At 38.5% G+C, this 16,622-nt stretch overlaps 1 protein-coding gene across 2 annotated transcripts in view; it reads right to left on the minus strand.

Moving 5' to 3' along the window:
• Window positions 1–16,622, minus strand: part of ANKS1B (ankyrin repeat and sterile alpha motif domain containing 1B) — a 449,770-nt gene that overhangs the window by 172,970 nt on the left and 260,178 nt on the right. For both annotated transcript variants that reach the window (XM_075151688.1, XM_075151680.1), the window contains exon 16: window positions 3,593–3,691. In XM_075151688.1, coding sequence (XP_075007789.1) covers window positions 3,593–3,691 — 99 coding nt within the window. The remainder of the gene's footprint in view (window positions 1–3,592; window positions 3,692–16,622) is intronic.

Genomic DNA, 16,622 nt, shown 5'->3' on the forward strand with positions numbered 1-16,622 from the left:
AAGCCATACACTGAGCATCCCACACAAAACCAATTCTTTTTCTTATCTAAGTTCTCAGGAAAGCTAGGATAATTCTTACTTTCAAAAACATTTTAGCTTTTGAGGAACCCATTGAGAAGTCACTTGCACATAGGTTTTGGATGTCAAAATAACTTGACAATGCTCCTTAGGTTTCCTATGTCACTTAAGTGTGGCCAAAATGTTACATCATGACTGCTATTATTTTCTTAGTCAATTAAGCATATCCTGCACACAATTCTTTTCTCAGTATTCATTTTTTTTCTCAAGTCCTTGTACTTGCAGCTTCAGTATCTTTTTAGACATTGTCTCTACCTCTCGACATGTCTGAACTTCCTTTTAATAAAACATATTAAATCCTTCTCCAAATAGTTATTGATTTCATTCTTTTCACACAAAAAAAATTTTAAATGCAATATCGAACTCTGCTACGAAATTTGCTCTAAGACTGATGTCATGTATAAAATATTTCCATCTCAAGAATTAACTTTACAAATGATATTTCTACTGGAGTGTCTTAACCTTATCTAATAATAATAAGCCATAAAGTGCTCTAGTTAATATTAATGTGAAACTTGAATAACTTAGATTACATTAGTGGGAGATGAGAATTTGGGCTACTAGGTCTAATCCAACAAAAATAAAGGATATTTTGAAAAGCAGAAATCTAACTGAAAGATTTCAACTCTGCCTCTCTCTTACAAACATACCAGTTTACCCTCTTATGAAATGTTCTCCTCAAATACAGAATCATCAGGGAAAAATATTTTGAGAAATCTGGGTAAACATACCTTTTTATACTGCTTAAACACTGCATAAGAAACTACAATGATTAATTAATCTATATTTGGACAGATATGTGGGATTTTTTCCTATTTAAAACTACTTCAAGCTCTAGAAAGTGGTTCCTAAACAGGCTACTGGTATTTGAAATATAGAAATCCATCACTCTTTAGGAAGCTAGCAATTATGAGTAAAAAAAGACAGTCTTTCTTTTCAGCCACTAAATGCCTGTTGCATTTCCAGGCTGCAGAGATGAATATTGATGAGAATAAAAAAAAGAGCTTTAAAAAAAGAGTATTTTAAAACCTTGACAATAGATTTGTTGCTTGATTTTTACCCTCTAAGCTTATTCAATACTGCCTGAGTATACGGCTCTAAGGAAGTGTTGTTCCATAGATGTTTTTTAAAGCACTTAACTTCCACCTCAAAATCTGAGTTAAAAAGTATCACAAGACAGGAAACATTAAGAGTAAAACTAAAAATAACATCATCAGCAATGTTATTAAGTACTAAAACACAAGGAGTCATCAAGTTTTAAATTAAATGACGAACAGAAAAGAGGTACATGTTCAAAACAAACAAACTAAAAGAATTTTTATCTAATGAGATTCAAATTAGTGAGACTCCAATTATGGTTTGAGATCTTAAAATATTTAGACAGTACGCACTATTTTGAATGCATGATGACAGAGCTGAACTTATCAACAAACAAATAGATATACAGAAATGTTTCACAGTTCCTTGCAGGATGTGAAAGTTTTTTAGATCTTCAGCAAGCTGTTGTGAATATAGCAAGGGTGGGTTACATTAGATAAAACTTACCATGATCCCAATTTTTGGGCCCCATAACTATTCCGACAGCTGTGCCTTCGAGAGAACTTGGTTTTGAATAGGAAATTATGTATTTTTACTATGTAAGCTCTCTTGCATTGCTGAGTCATTTAAGTGAAGAAATGTGGTGCACAGCTTCAGCTTTTGACTGCCTTTGTTTTGGTATAACGTTCTTGCATCAAAGACATGTTAAAAACGTGGTCCTTAAGGACTGTTTTTTCTAGCTCAACAGGGAAACTGCTAAAGAGTACCTCACCGTTCTTCAGCTCATGCTTCAAGCCGTTCTGTGTTACTTAATTATCTTTGGTTCAGAAGATGTTCATTCTTCCAAGTAACTGCATAACTATCTTGTTCTCAACTGGTTTCAAGAGTATCTCTAGATCTTGATTCTGTCCTCCTTTCTCACATAAAGAATATTTTAAAAAGACCTCAGTTGGAGTTTTATGACAGGATCTGGGTCTCAGCATTAGTATACTCTCCAAAAGCAGACATTATTAACGTTTTCATAAACACCCGTTACTGAGTGCAGATAGCACTAAAATTATGATATATTAACAATCCATTCATTAATTTTGAAAGATTTAAACAAGAATACAAGAAAGCTGATCTCTCTAAGAAGTATGAAAAACAGAAAAAATACTTCATCAGCTAAGAGCAGGGATTAAGATTACAAAATTTTGTTTGAATGATAGCATTGCTGAAAAATTCATAAATTCACAGTTATATCTTAAATATCTATTGTAATATATCAAATGCTTCTTTTATATACCCTACTACTTGTACAATTTATCTCACTTGTCTAATATGTCATGTAGAATATTATTGTCTTTAATAATCTTTGGTGTTTCAGTGCACAGACTCATATTGTAGCATATATGGATTGACTAACACATCCGGATACAGCAATTGTTCACAACTTCTAATTTTTCCCATAGAAAAGAATCCCTTCTTCTCTTTTACAAGTGATCCACCCATTAAGCCATGATGCATCAAAAAGGCTCTTCCAGCAATGCCAGCCTCATGCTCTAAACTGAAAAGTCCTTAAAAAACTCTTCTTATTCTCCAGTATTATCAAACTGCAAGCAGACTAATCTTTATTTATCTTAATTATTCTATACATGCTGCTCCCAGAACACTCCACACATATGACACTAGGTTTTATTCCTATCCTAGTAACTTGTGTTAAGTATCTGCTTCACATGTGGCAGCCTTCTGAGCCTTACTGGTGTCTACTGCTCCTCATTCATTCTCCTCATACAGTTTTCCAAAATGAAATAGTAAGTTTTCATGCTAGGCCCACTATCCCTCTTGTTTGGAATGCTAGTAGGAGCCTCCACTGATATATTCTGGTATGCAAAATACAAGAACAATCCCTTTCTATCACTGATTTTAAAATCTATAGTTTAAATCAGCTAGCACCAAAAATGATTGGAAAAATGACTGCAGGTTATTCTGTCCACAGCTGAGAAGCAAAATTCATGTATGCAGCAGCAAATCAAATATGAAGCCTGCATGAAGTCTCCACATCTTTACGTGAAAGGCAGGTATTAGGAAAACAATGTTTCATCCAAGGCTTTTAAGAATACTTATATAAGGGGCAAAGTACCTCCAGGCCAACTGCTATGTAAAGACAAACGTCTGGGATTCATTGACAGCCTTATTTACACATATATAATGACAGTCTATAAACAGACTGAGAAGCCAAAAATAATAAAAATAAATTCTAAACAGCCATCACTTCAAATTACAGATTTTACTCTCCTTTGCTTTGTTTGTCAATTACATCTATACAAAGTGAGTCCAATGCAATGACATTACGTTATGCCACATTTGCATATGCAAAAAACATGTCTACAAAAACAGTAGAGAGTTATGTTTATCTCCATTCAAAAAAGGGTTTTAAATAACGTGAAAGCTGTAGATGTTAGTTCCCTTGCTTGGATAATAACAGAAACTATACCTTTGGGAGAAGCTGGATTGCTTGGAGTATTCTCTGTCTGTGTCCAGAGTTAAGGATTCCTATTTCCAAGAGATCCTGGTCCTCCATGACATTGCTTCCCTAAAAATGGAAAAACAAGGTAGAATAAAAATGAAAAAATAGCAGATGCCTTCAATAGCCTGAAACAAGCCCTTCTGTTGGGTTTAAAAGAGAACATTTTGCTTAACTTATAGCATCTGACAAGAATCATAAATTACTGATGATTGCATTTGTTTTCATGATGACAAAATATGGTGGAAGGCGCGTCAACTCATGGACAGTTACTATACTGCTGGCAGCACTGCTAGTGGAGAAATTGTAGCTCTCACTCAAGCCAAATACCAGATGTGAACCTTCTTTCATTTGATTGAAAACAAGGACATGACTAGAGAAATGTTCAGAAACTTAATTTTTTCATTCCCCTCCTACCTCACTGAGCTATATATGATGTTCATTTTTCTCCAGACTTAGCACAGAATAAGGTGAGCAGAGTGGATGAGGATAAGATTATTTAGTTCCTTGTTAATAAAATGGTGAAGAAACCAAAGAGGGGGAGTGGTATCAACAAGCCTCATACAGTTGTGTCCCCCCCCAGCCCCGAATTTAACTGTACCAGTGCAGTCCTAACTTTACCCATTACTGCTCTTACCTCCCTGCTTGTGGGCAGGTCGAATAACTCCTAACATGCAAACAGCTGAAAAAGACCCTCTGTTCACACAATACACAAAATAAGTGCCCACAGAAGTCCATAAAATAATCCTCCACAATTCAAGCCGCTATTCTTAGGAGTTGCTACCCGTAGGAGAGGACCTATAGCTACACAAACAGGATAATACGACTCCTAAGTTGAAGGAGTCTGACACCACCTAGATAGTAAGTTCAGCATTTGAAGGACAAGGTACTTGATCAGCTGGCAGTAACTACTGGGAATCACAGGAGGCACAACAGTAGCTTAAAAAGGGAATTGCAGCCAGGGACCAAATCAAGATGGTTCAACCTAGGCTGGAAATCTTGTATTGCTTTTTTAGACTGCCTCATTTCAGAAAAAAACTCAGCTCTTTTTTATTATTATTTTTAAAAAGCTGCTAACTATCACAAAACCTGCAAAAAACAGATGACCTGTCTTGAACTCTTACCCCTGTTGCAGTCTCATGACACTAATTTGCTAGAAGCAAGAATTCTTATTAGTCGTACTCATTTAACATCATCATGAAATAGGCTTTATGTGAGCAAATCCATGAAAAACTTCATCTCCACCTTTCCATTTGGCTTGCTCCTTCAGACTCATTAGAGCTTTTAAGCAGCAGCAAAATGAAAAGCTAATAGGCGCATAATAGAACATGCTTAAATACTTTGCTGAATCAGGGCTTAATAATGGATATGAATTCTTTCTGAATATCAAATCACCTGTCCCACAGCAACATAGCTTTCTCTCAAAAAGCAAGCACACTGGAATAAGCAATACTTCACCCTGTTCAGCTGCTAAATCTTCACTCTTTTCAGATGGACTGATTAGTTTACAGATGTACTCTCGAGTGCTACTCTGTAGAGTATCCTGCAAAATCTAGGGGAGGTCTTTTTAAGGCAATCATGGAAACTTTGCAAAGCTATTACATTTAAAATTATATTTCATAGTAAGCGGTATGATTTAAGATTACAAGTCTGCAAATCATATCCTGAAAGAATTTCTGTGCAGCATTCAGAACGGGGCAGGCAAAGAGCTGCTCTAAAAGGAGAAGCTGTGCAATCATGCCGGTTTAAGCAGATGACATGGTGTAAGAGTGCATGCAGCACAGGCTGCGCAAACAGTGGTAGTGATGAGGTGGGGTTAATACTCCCTTCATCTCCCTGGTAAACACATACAAAATGTAATTTCCCCTCTCTTCCTTTCTCCTGTAAATAACCTAAAGGAGGCTGTAAACTTAGAGGAAGAACTGGGGAAAAAAACCCTGCATTTTGGGCTGGATTCTCCAGCTGCTGGAAATGGCTAGCATAAATGGATTTAAGCAAACTGAGCCAACTGAGGATCCAGTCCAAAACAAAGACTATACATTTTTGTTCATTTTAATAAATGCAGCTATATTGTTTACAGCTATTGCTTTCACTTCGTTTCACTGTTTTTCAGATTTCACCTTGCATCACTGCATGATGTTTACACACAATCACAGTATACTCATCACTGAGCTACTACACACTGTTTACTGGTGTCAGTAACCTTGGCATCCAGCTTCAAATATTGCAAATATTTCAATTCAACTAACACTTAGGCACAGGAAAAATCCTGTCTATTTGCACAAGGTTGCTGCACAGCAGAGGCAGCATTATTTTATTAATTCTTTACAATGGTTTTTTCTTTATATGTTAGTTCATGTATTTTGTTTCTTTGCAGTCGGTATTATATATTTTTTAAAGTATGTCAAGATTACAAAATCAAATATTTAAAACTCAGGAAAGCCTGGAATTCATGTTGCCTCCTTGTCCCCTGTCTGAGAAGGCAACAACCTGGTCTTTCAGAGTGCTCAGGTTTTGCAGCTTTTCCTGTGTGTCACCATCAGTGTCAACAGTAGCAGACACTCATCCCTCCTGTAAAACAGACTTCATTGTCTCCTGCCATGGAGCTAAACCAGCTCTTCATCTTTCCACAAGAGCAAATCAGGAAACTTTAGATACTCAGTATATACCCACTATTGCTTAACATAGAGGAGTAAACTGACAGTAGTAGAAATGGATAGTAGTCTGCTTTGCAGACATGCCGGTGAAGAGGAAGAAACAGTCCCCCTTATTCCTATCTCCCTGGTGTCTGCTCCCATTCTCCCCTTAATCCCATTCCCTGATGCTTTTTTTACCTGATTCCTCTTCTTACGCTCCTCCAGTCTCCTTCCATAGGCTCCTACATTGAGAGTGAGGAAAACCTCACTTCCTTCTGCAGCAGATCCCAGACAAGAGGAGAAATTCTCTCCCTGCTCTGAGCTGCCATGCACACATTTATTATAAGCTGGGCCAAATTTAACCTCAATTAACTTTACAGAGATGACATGGTAAATGTAATTAAAATGAATATTAATGCAAGAATGTCTTTTCACTTTATTTCAGCCTTAATATGTTAGCTGAAACATTCACCAAAAAGAAATTAGTCTAGTAGACACCTAGAGAATTTGAGTCCAAAGATTTAACTTTGATATATGCTTATATACAGAACAGGTTCTTATAACAGGAAATATGGGACCGCAATCTCTTCTGGGGTTATTATACTTTTATTATGTAATAAAAACCTAAGAGGCTTTGTGATGCTGTAGTTTCTTAAGTTTATAGGAAAACTTAGTTGGAAGGAAAACTTACTTGTCGGAATAAAAGCAGTAAGAATATATAAAAATTGCTTATACTAGGACAGATTCAGATCTCGTTCGCTTCAGCTCACACTGTTGAAGTTCCTGTCTTGTAATGCGTAAGAGACAGTCTTATGAATTAGAAAGATTCTGGTTCTGAAGTTCCAGTTAGGAAAGAGTGTAGCTGGATTTCCAGTTAGGAAAGAATGTAGTCCCGGGATTTGTGGTTCTGCACAACTCTCACGAATATCATCTTTTTCCCTGCACATAGAGGAAGCCAATCTCCTGAGTAAGAAGGCAGTAGTTTCACAGAACAGTTGGGCTCAAGAAGGAAGGAAAAATGACTCTGCATGTGGGAGACTGGAGGCATATGAAAAACAACACAATTTAAAAAACCCAGAAATTTTGCCAAAATCTGAGATAGTTCCTATGAATAAGTTCTGAACAAAATACATAATGGTACACTATGAGATAAAGATTTTACTCTCATTTTTTTGGGTTATTCCACACAAAATCACCTCTGGCACTCTCCACCTGAAGTTAATATAGCCTTTCCCAAACATGCTGGGTTAGACCTTTATACCAGATTCCAAATGTATGTAAGTACAGATATACGTATACAGGATATTTAGAAAACAATTTAATCTGGAACATGTCAAATTTATAGCAAAAAAAATTACTCTCTCTATTAAAAATAGCTTAATTTTAATATTAAACAGCTCAAAGAACCTCTAAAATCCAATCAAAGCAAAAGATTCATAAACTTGTAGACAACTTCATATATTACCAAAAGAGAACAACTTTCAAGATTCTTAAAAAAAAGAAAAAAAAGACCAATACGCATTCTACATCCTGCAGGAACAAAAGCACTTTGAAGATTTGTCCCTGAAGATAATAAAATATGGTGATTAGAAGAACATATTAGAATGGCAGGCATGACTGTATGTTTCTCATTGCCTCCCTTTTGTACCTATGTTTTTAATCTTTCTTCATATATTTTCTGTGCATGAGACCTATGGTGAAAAATTCCAATGTCTGGTTCTGTCATCTAAGTAAAATAAAAATGGTACAGAAGCTTTAAAACAGCTGGAAGATATATCACTAGACTTATCTGAAAACTCAACCACTGAAGTTGGAAGTGAGGGGGGGTGGGGAACAAACCACCTGCATATGCTTTTTGGTCTTATTCTTGCTCTTCACCTTGGCTAATAGATTGAAAGCCTGATAAAGGTTGGAGAGAGGTTTTATAGATTTTCACTGCAATCAAAGTTCTGGAAAAAAAAAACTCAATGGGGACATAAATGCATATGCATCACTTTATATAAACTGAGTAAAAACTGGCTGAAAAACAGAGAAAGAAAAAAATTAATTTTGCATTTGAAGCTTTTTTTTCTCTCTTACAAAAGAAATGATTGTTATATAAGAAATAGAAGATTTGGGAGAGTTTTGATGATAGACTGGCAATATCAACTAACCCAGCTTTTTCTACGCTCAATTATGTCAGCTAGAGAAGGAAAAGTAGTCAATCTGGTGCCTAAAGCTGCGTAAGAGCTGCTACCCACCAGGCTGAGTTGAATTCATTTGCTGGGCAGCCATTATTGAGATCAAGTTCAGCTGGAGATGCCAAGTGCTACTGGAAGTGGCAACAACTTCTGGTAATCTTTTTACACTTTTGGTGTATTGGAAATGGGTTTGCCCAAGAGCAGGGTTGGTGTGGGTAAGGGAAGGATGACTTGTGAGGTAAATACAGTATCAATGGGGTGGCACTGGTGGTTGCCTCACTCTTGTTGCTTGGAGAGCACTATACGCTCTCCTTTGCCCTCTCCCAGCCGCCCGGGTAGTAATCTGCTGCACCATCAACATTTTGTGTTTGTACTGAACCTCACCCTGGCTGACTGAGACCTGACACTGCAGGAGCACAGCTGGGGGGATCTGAATGGAGTTGGGGCAACAGGCCTCATACTCGGGTTTTCAGGGTTGCTGGAAATACGACTTGGCACAGAAAGAAAAAAAGAGAATTTGGGTGGTGGTACAGTTAGCTGGGGTATCTGGGAGCACCATCATTCCCGCTGCTCAGATAAGAGAGGTGGGAGCAGGGCGGGGCAGATGGGAATGTTCTTCCATTATACATGCTTGGAGACTGAAGTCAGAGAGAGAAAACTGAGACCAACAGCATCCGAGAGCTCTATCGCTCCTTACCCCTTCCACCCCAAATGCATAACTGGGAAGGAAGGGAGCAGGCATCTGGTACCAATGGGAAGAAGGACTGTTACGAAGCACATCGTCAATGGCTCACTTAAAACAGCCCCCTCTTCATTCTGAATTGCTTTGCTTCTCGCCCACCTAATCTTAATATCCTTCCAAACTGCATCCCCTTGAAATAGTTGACATCTGAAGTGTCCTCTGGCTGGGAACAAATTAAAAACATCTCACAAAATGGTTAAGGACACATTGAATAACTATGACTTTTCTTTTTCATTGCCTAAATCATATGCCAGAAGGTTTATAAATTTTCATCACAACATAGCTTTTCCACAAGGTAAAAGAGTTTATTTCTTAGAGACTTGCAAGAAATGACTAGAAAAATGTAGTTTTCAATAACGAAAACTGCTTCTTATTAGTGCAAAAATTTCAGGCAATGTGTCACACATTTCACATCCAAACAAGAACTGGCAAACGACCAGAATTTAGCAAGCTTCAGTATGAGTGAAAAGGTTGCCTCTCACTAGTATTGCCACTGTTAACATGAAAACAAGATCTGTAAGAATGATTATTGAGTGAAATGCTTAACTTGTACTTTGAGGTCAGAAAGATTTATCAGATTCCTGGAGATACTGCAGAAATTGTTATTTCACCTACAAACCTGACAAGGCTATGTTAGAAAAATCCCCTGCAGAAGCATGAAATTTTGCCTTGGGGAAAAGAGATTGATTATAAAATGTTAGGAAGAAAGAACTGAGCATGTTGCAAAATAACCATTTGATAATGTTCTTCCAAAATTATTTTGCTTTTAAACTACTGATACTGATACCCATTCTCAATCCTTACCTTGCTCTATCGGCAATTTTACATTTATGACTTTCTTAGCAATTAAAAACCCCACAAAACCAAAGAGAAAACTGGAAGAAAGTTTTCCGTATTACTGTCATTTTGTCAGAAAGTAATAATAAACTAGTATTGAAATGTTAACTACAAAACGCCATTTCACTCATAGATAAGAGCAATTCAGAGCCCTAATTTACAAACTATGCATAAAGATAGAAGGTGATGTAAGTAGGGTCAGTTTAAAAAGGAGTCCCAACAGACCCCTAGTCCCACTCTACCTATGTTTTAAAGATCTCTCTCTGGTTCACATTCAGCTCTTTCAGAAGTGAACCTGAAGTAACCAGTGCCATCATCAAAAGCTTTTCAGATATTGATACTCAAATGAACATATAGTCACAGACCTTTCACACAACGATAATAGTTAATTAAAGTATAGTGATAATTAAACAATACTGATAGCTGGGACAGGAAGAATTTCTACTATTTTTATCCCCTCTTCCTTGTAGCACTGATTCATTACAACCAACACAATCGTCACATGCAAATTAGCTGCACAGATAAGGTGGCAATTGAAAAAATTACCTCTGATGTTGCACTTGGCCCACTTAATTACTAATGGTGTTGACCCAACTCTGTCTGCCTATTTAGTCATAACAATTCAATAAAATAATTATTAATACTTACCTAAATTACATCTTAATGTCTTGAATGTATAGTGTGAGGATAATTTCATTTCATTCAAGTAATGAAAATTCCAGAGAGTCTATATTGTACTGTTATTCAGATTACTTGAGATAAATGCTAGTTAACTTAGACGCTAAATTTCTCAAAGGACCCACTTTAAAATCAATATTAGTGTGAGCTAATTAACAGACTTCTAAATTCTCAGAAAAATATTCCTTTCTTCAATAAGTGTGTAAGTTTGGGGAGTGCAGGAAGGGGTAAACATGATATTTTCAGACATAACAAAAATGCTGAATACCTGCTCTGCACATAAGATGGAGTTTTGTTTAACCTTGGAGCTAACACTGGTGTTTTTGTAATAAATGTAAAAACTCTGTTCATCTCCCAGAATGTGTCACAGAAGCGTTTCCTTCCTCACATTTTTATCAACCCTCGTCATGTTGTTTAAAATGTGAGCCACCCAAATCAGCCTGGAGAGTACAAAACACAGAGTTAAAGACTTCGACTGTAAAATTCTGGGCAGGATCCATATCTTAAAAACAGGTTATTCACAGAAAGGGTCTGTGAAACAGAAGCAAGGAAAACACACGCTCAAGAAAATACTTAAGCCTTCACACACTTACGCCCTAAAGTTACGACTGAGGTCTTGGAAGCACTTGTTCATCTCCTGCCTGCAGCTGAATCCCGCTCACATCGGCAGCTTTACCTTTGGGCTGCCTGGTGTTCAAGCTCTCCATTCTGAGCAGATGGAGCAGCTTGGAAACCACATCAGACCTTCAAGTGAGTCTAGAAAGTAGGTCCTCCTCTTAGATGCCACCAGAGCTTGATCCGGTAGGAAGTCTCAGAGCATGCCCAAGACAGAAACACAGGAGCACGGCGTGAATTGGCAGCTGCTCTTTCTTACAAATGTGGCGGAAGGAGGAAGAATTGCTTTATCTTTCTGTCTTGGCACAGCCCAGCCATTAGAGGATTCATGCAGGAGGCAGAAGATCAGATTCACATGTCTTTCTCAAACTCGAATTTCCTAAAAAGAGAGGAAGCCATGCAACAACTGACAGGAAAGGGCATTCTGGGATTGAGGAGGAATCGTTCACTGCTCCTGCTGAAACTAAATTCCTGTGAAGTTTAGTCAATAAGCCAGAAAGGAATATTATCCTTTAGATCAGTGACAGCTGGCTGTGGTAAATCAATCTTCTTGTGCTGTTGCTAGAAATGTTTCTGGTTTACATCCAGTGACTGCCAAATACAAAAAGCAGAGAAAAAGCTAAAAATTCAGGACTTTCTATTTCTTTTAACCAAGTATCCTAACTTCTGAGCTACAGACTCACGCTTCTGGTGCATACTGTAATTTGAAAGAAAACAGTGAGCCAGATGTCCTCCTCCGAAGGGACAACTTGGATGTCAAGATCCAGGGAGCAGCACGGGAAATCCAGCCTCCAAATGGTGTCTAATGCAGGGCTGCAAAGGGAGGCAAAACTTTCAGATATAACTCCTGCTTTGGAGTACCCTATGGCTTCCTCTGCTTAGCATTGCAAACCCCTTTCTTAAGCGCCTTTCTCTTTCTATTAAGTTACGCAGGGTCTTGTGTGCCTAATTCAATTGTAGGGATCCCGCTCCCAGAGACAGGAACTGCAAAGTCAAGCGTGGCGATGCTCACCATTGCTGCAGCTAACTGCATTTTTAATATGGTCTTGGAGGCCTCACCTGGCTGTTTGGAGTCCACTCCGTGTACTGCAAAATGAAGGCACTGCCTAACTTTCAGGTGCCCAAACCATTTTCAGGACCTAGTTGCTAGTAATTAAGGCTGTTAGGTCAACTGAACTTGCTGTTTTGTTTAATATTATATTACTAAATGTAATAAAATATGAAGCAGCTCCCAAAAATGAGAAATACTGGAAAATGAATGGTGTTTTCTATGTGTCACTGATTTGCTATGTTTAAAAGCGTTTCCACCATATTGCTTTTGATCTGTAGTGGTGAAGCAAGGGTAAAAAGTAAGAGCACTTGTAAGCTAATAAGGAACTGGAATATACTAAATTTCTCTAGGTGAAAATTAAAAGGGTGCGGGGAAAATACACAGTCAGGCTTGCCTGCTAAATACAGTCATTATGTTGAGACCCATTTTACTGTATTCCTACAGATTTTGTTTGCTAAGGCAGGCACAACAAATAGCAGGATTGAATAAGGTATTGTCATCTTCCACTGCAGACAGATGAGATTTCTGTTACATGTGATTTTTCTTATACAAACTGTTGTGATTTATTTCCATGGTATGTACAGAGATATTACTAGCCAGGTCCCTGAAGCCCAAGAGGTAAGGCAGAGATGGCCTCCATTTTCTTCAAACCCTTTCTAAAAATACGAGAACATTTGATTAAGGGTTGACAATTTTCTTTTCTTCCTTTGCTTGTTCTTGTAATTCATTTCGCATGGGAAGTGGGCTGTGTTTTTCTTATCCCTTCCAATTCAGCAGCCGGGCGGCTGGCTTTGCGGGCCCACTCCCGTCACCACGGCAACCAGCAGATCGCTGTGATGTGATCCCATGCGCTTTATGTCACTACACGGTGCTATTGTTCTCCAGTAACGATTTGGGAGATGCATTTCCCTATTCTCTTAAAGGAGGATTAATTATTGTTCCACTGGATGGTCATCCCACGTGTTATGTGTGGACTACAGCATCATATTAGGGTGCGTTTCACTTCACATGTAGCGACTTCAAGAATGACCGTGAAGCCTATGTTCAGCACCAAGCAGACACTGCTCCTCAGAAACATTCTAGAGAATCTGAACTGAGGCTGTAGTTCTCAAGAATCATCAGTATGACCATACTAGGTGAGATCAAAGGTCTCTCTAACGCATTGGTTCAGTGTCTCTGCTAGTGGCCAAAACTGTCCAGAAAAGCAACATATATAAATAATTTGCCTTACAGAATTTTTTTCACTCTCGTCTTCGGGCTAATTTAAAGTTAAGCATATGGGCATTTAGCTACACTAGAGACTGAGTGCTGGATATATAGCAGTTAGAAGACCTGATTTTGCTAAATACAAATCCACCATAGATTTCAACAGATACATAAGGCTCAGCTGCTCTTTAGCATTTGGAAGAAGCTGATTTACCATCCCTTTTCTAGATTGCAGCAAATTATCCCTGCACTGCAAAGCTTATTTCTTTTTATGTGTTGCAGAGGTGGCAGAAGCCCTGGACCTGCCTTCTTACAAATTAACTTTGGGATGATATATTCCACAAGAATCAAAATAAGAGCAGTCCCGTCAGAACTGTGCTATGATGACAGGCCCAAACTTGTAGAGTGCATGGAAGAAAGGATACTTAGAATCACAGAATCAGAATCACAGAATGGTTTGGGTTGGAAGGGATCTTCAAAGATCGTCCAGTCCAACACCCCTGCCATAGGCAGGGACATCTTTCATGTTGCTCAAACCTGACCTTGAACGCTTCCAGGGATGGGGCATCCACAACTTCTCTGGGCCACCTGTTCCAGTGTACCACCACCCTCATCGTAAAAAAAATTCTTCCTTATGTCCAATCTGAATCTACCCTCTTTCAGTTTAAAACCCTTGCCCCTTGTCCTGTCACTACAGGCCTTGGTAAAAAGCCTCTCTCCGTCTTTCCTATAAGCCCTCTTTATATATTGGAAGGCAGCAATAAGGTCTCCCTGCAGCCTTCTCTTCTCCAGGCTGAACAACCCCAACTCTCTCAGCCTTTCCTCATGGGAGAGGTGTCCCAGCCCTTTGATCATTTTCGTGACCCTCCTCTGGACCTGCTCTAACAGGTCCATGTCTTCCTTGTGCTGGGGACCCCAGAGCTGGACGCAGTACTCCCGGTGGGGTCTCACCGAGCGGAATAGAGGGGGAGAATCAGCTCCCTCGACCTGCTGGCCAGGCTGCTTTTTATGCAGCCCAAAGTACGCTTGGCTTTCTGGGCTGCAAGCTCATGTTGCCAGCTCATACCCAATTTTTCATCCATCAGTATCCCCAAATCCTTCTCTGCAGGGCTGCTCTTAATCCATTCATCCCCCAGTCTGTACTGATACTGGGGATGGCCCCGAGCCAGTGCAGGAACTCGCGCTCGGCCTTATTGAACTGCGTGAGGTTCACGTGGGCCCACTCCTCAAGCCTGTCAAGGCCCCTGGATGGCACCTCTTCTATGCATAAAGGGGATATTTCACACTCTGTCTTTTACTGATCCCTAAAACACTTGAACAAGGTATAACTGGACAATGAATCCAAAGAATGCGGGAAAGACATTCCATTTATGCTAACTTTATCTACAAATTCAAGGTTCCATTTTGGAAAACAACTGGGTAGCCACTGAAACGTAAGAAGTGCACTCTGGAGTGATTCACTGATCACTGCATTTCTTAATATTTCTTTGTCAACCCATGACAACATATTTTTAATATTAAACAGTAGCATTTCATGTAGCATGGTCTAGCTATGTCACCAATAATACAGGAACTGTCACCCAGAACCTATGAAAAAACCTGTATAGCTATTGACTGGATCCCATATAAAATATTAATTACCACAGGCATCAAAATAATTTGCTCACAATTTTTAAGTATCTTGCTGTTGAACAACGACATTTATAATTCTGAAATGTAAAAATAAACAAACACATTCAATAAATAAACAAACAAATGCAGAATCAGATTTCTGGCTGTGTGAGCTAGATAGAAAACTGTCTACTTTCTGTTCCCTTCCTCCCTTTATATCTGTTTTTTCTCCCTGTGCAACTTATTCTCAATGCACATATTGTAATCAGATATAGTTCAAACACCGTGACCTTTCTTTCTGTTCACATTCTCTGCTTTATTTATACATTTTTCACTCTTTTGCAAATATTCTTGTATTGTTTATCTCAGATACAACACAAAAGCAGTAATTAGTGTGACTACCATAGTTCTGTGTTTCCTACCCATAACTGAGTAGTTAGAAGTTACAAACACTCACACAACATGACATTTTTAGACCAATCCATAAATTACTTGCATATATGATGACAGGCATAATCTTTTATTACCAGTGAATATAAGAAAAAAATCCATGCATTTGAAGAAGTCTGTTCTCAGAAATTGAACTATGTAACTTGTCTCCAGCCAAGCAAGTACTAGCTGTGAAGCTTAAAGTCACATATTGGTCTTATACAGACAGTCCTAGTATCTTGCTATAGTCCTTTGAACTATTCTTCCTGCCTAGCAAATAGTATTTGGTTTCAAGAATCTTCTATGTAAAGGTAAAATTGTTCTGTTATTTATCTGAGGGGCCAATTATTCTTCCCATAGACGTGCTGAATTTTCTTAAAAATCTGAGTTAACATGTTCAAAATTAATGAGAGGACAGCTTGATATACTTAGGGTAGTATTACCTGTATGCAGACTGGTCCAGTCCCAAAACAGCGTGGAAGGATTCTGCAATGTTGCTACACAGCTTATTTTCCAAGTACGCATGTTGGGCTATCTACTGTCAGAGTCCAGCAATCTGACACTAGTACTTCATTTCCCTCAGTCATAGGAAACCTTCATGCAAGTCAGTCCACCTCATATGGCACCCACCTTCCTGATGCTACTGTGATGAGCGTTTCCACCAATCCATTTCCTATACAAGGATATTGCATTTGACAACTAATGTTTACGGAGTCTTTGGGGCCTCCCCCTATCCAAAATTAAGCAGTTCTTTTGCTGATGCTTTGCAGATTTCTTTGTGAGCAAGCTTTTTCTAATTTAACTTTTCTTTGCGATAAAGAAATGCTCCTAATGGTCCTGATGAACACTTGTGAGTCCCACCAGCCTCTAACATCGGGTCCAAAACAGACCAGCGCTACCAACAAATTGGATAATAAAACTGTGCTTCTGATCTAGTGACACAAGATTGTGGGAGACTCTTGATATAATTTCTATATTTCAGTACACCTTCTTAAAAGGAAAAGTTACTGCAATG

The sequence above is a fragment of the Calonectris borealis genome, chromosome 1 (assembly GCF_964195595.1).
Source record: "Calonectris borealis chromosome 1, bCalBor7.hap1.2, whole genome shotgun sequence".
NCBI lineage: Eukaryota > Metazoa > Chordata > Aves > Procellariiformes > Procellariidae > Calonectris > Calonectris borealis.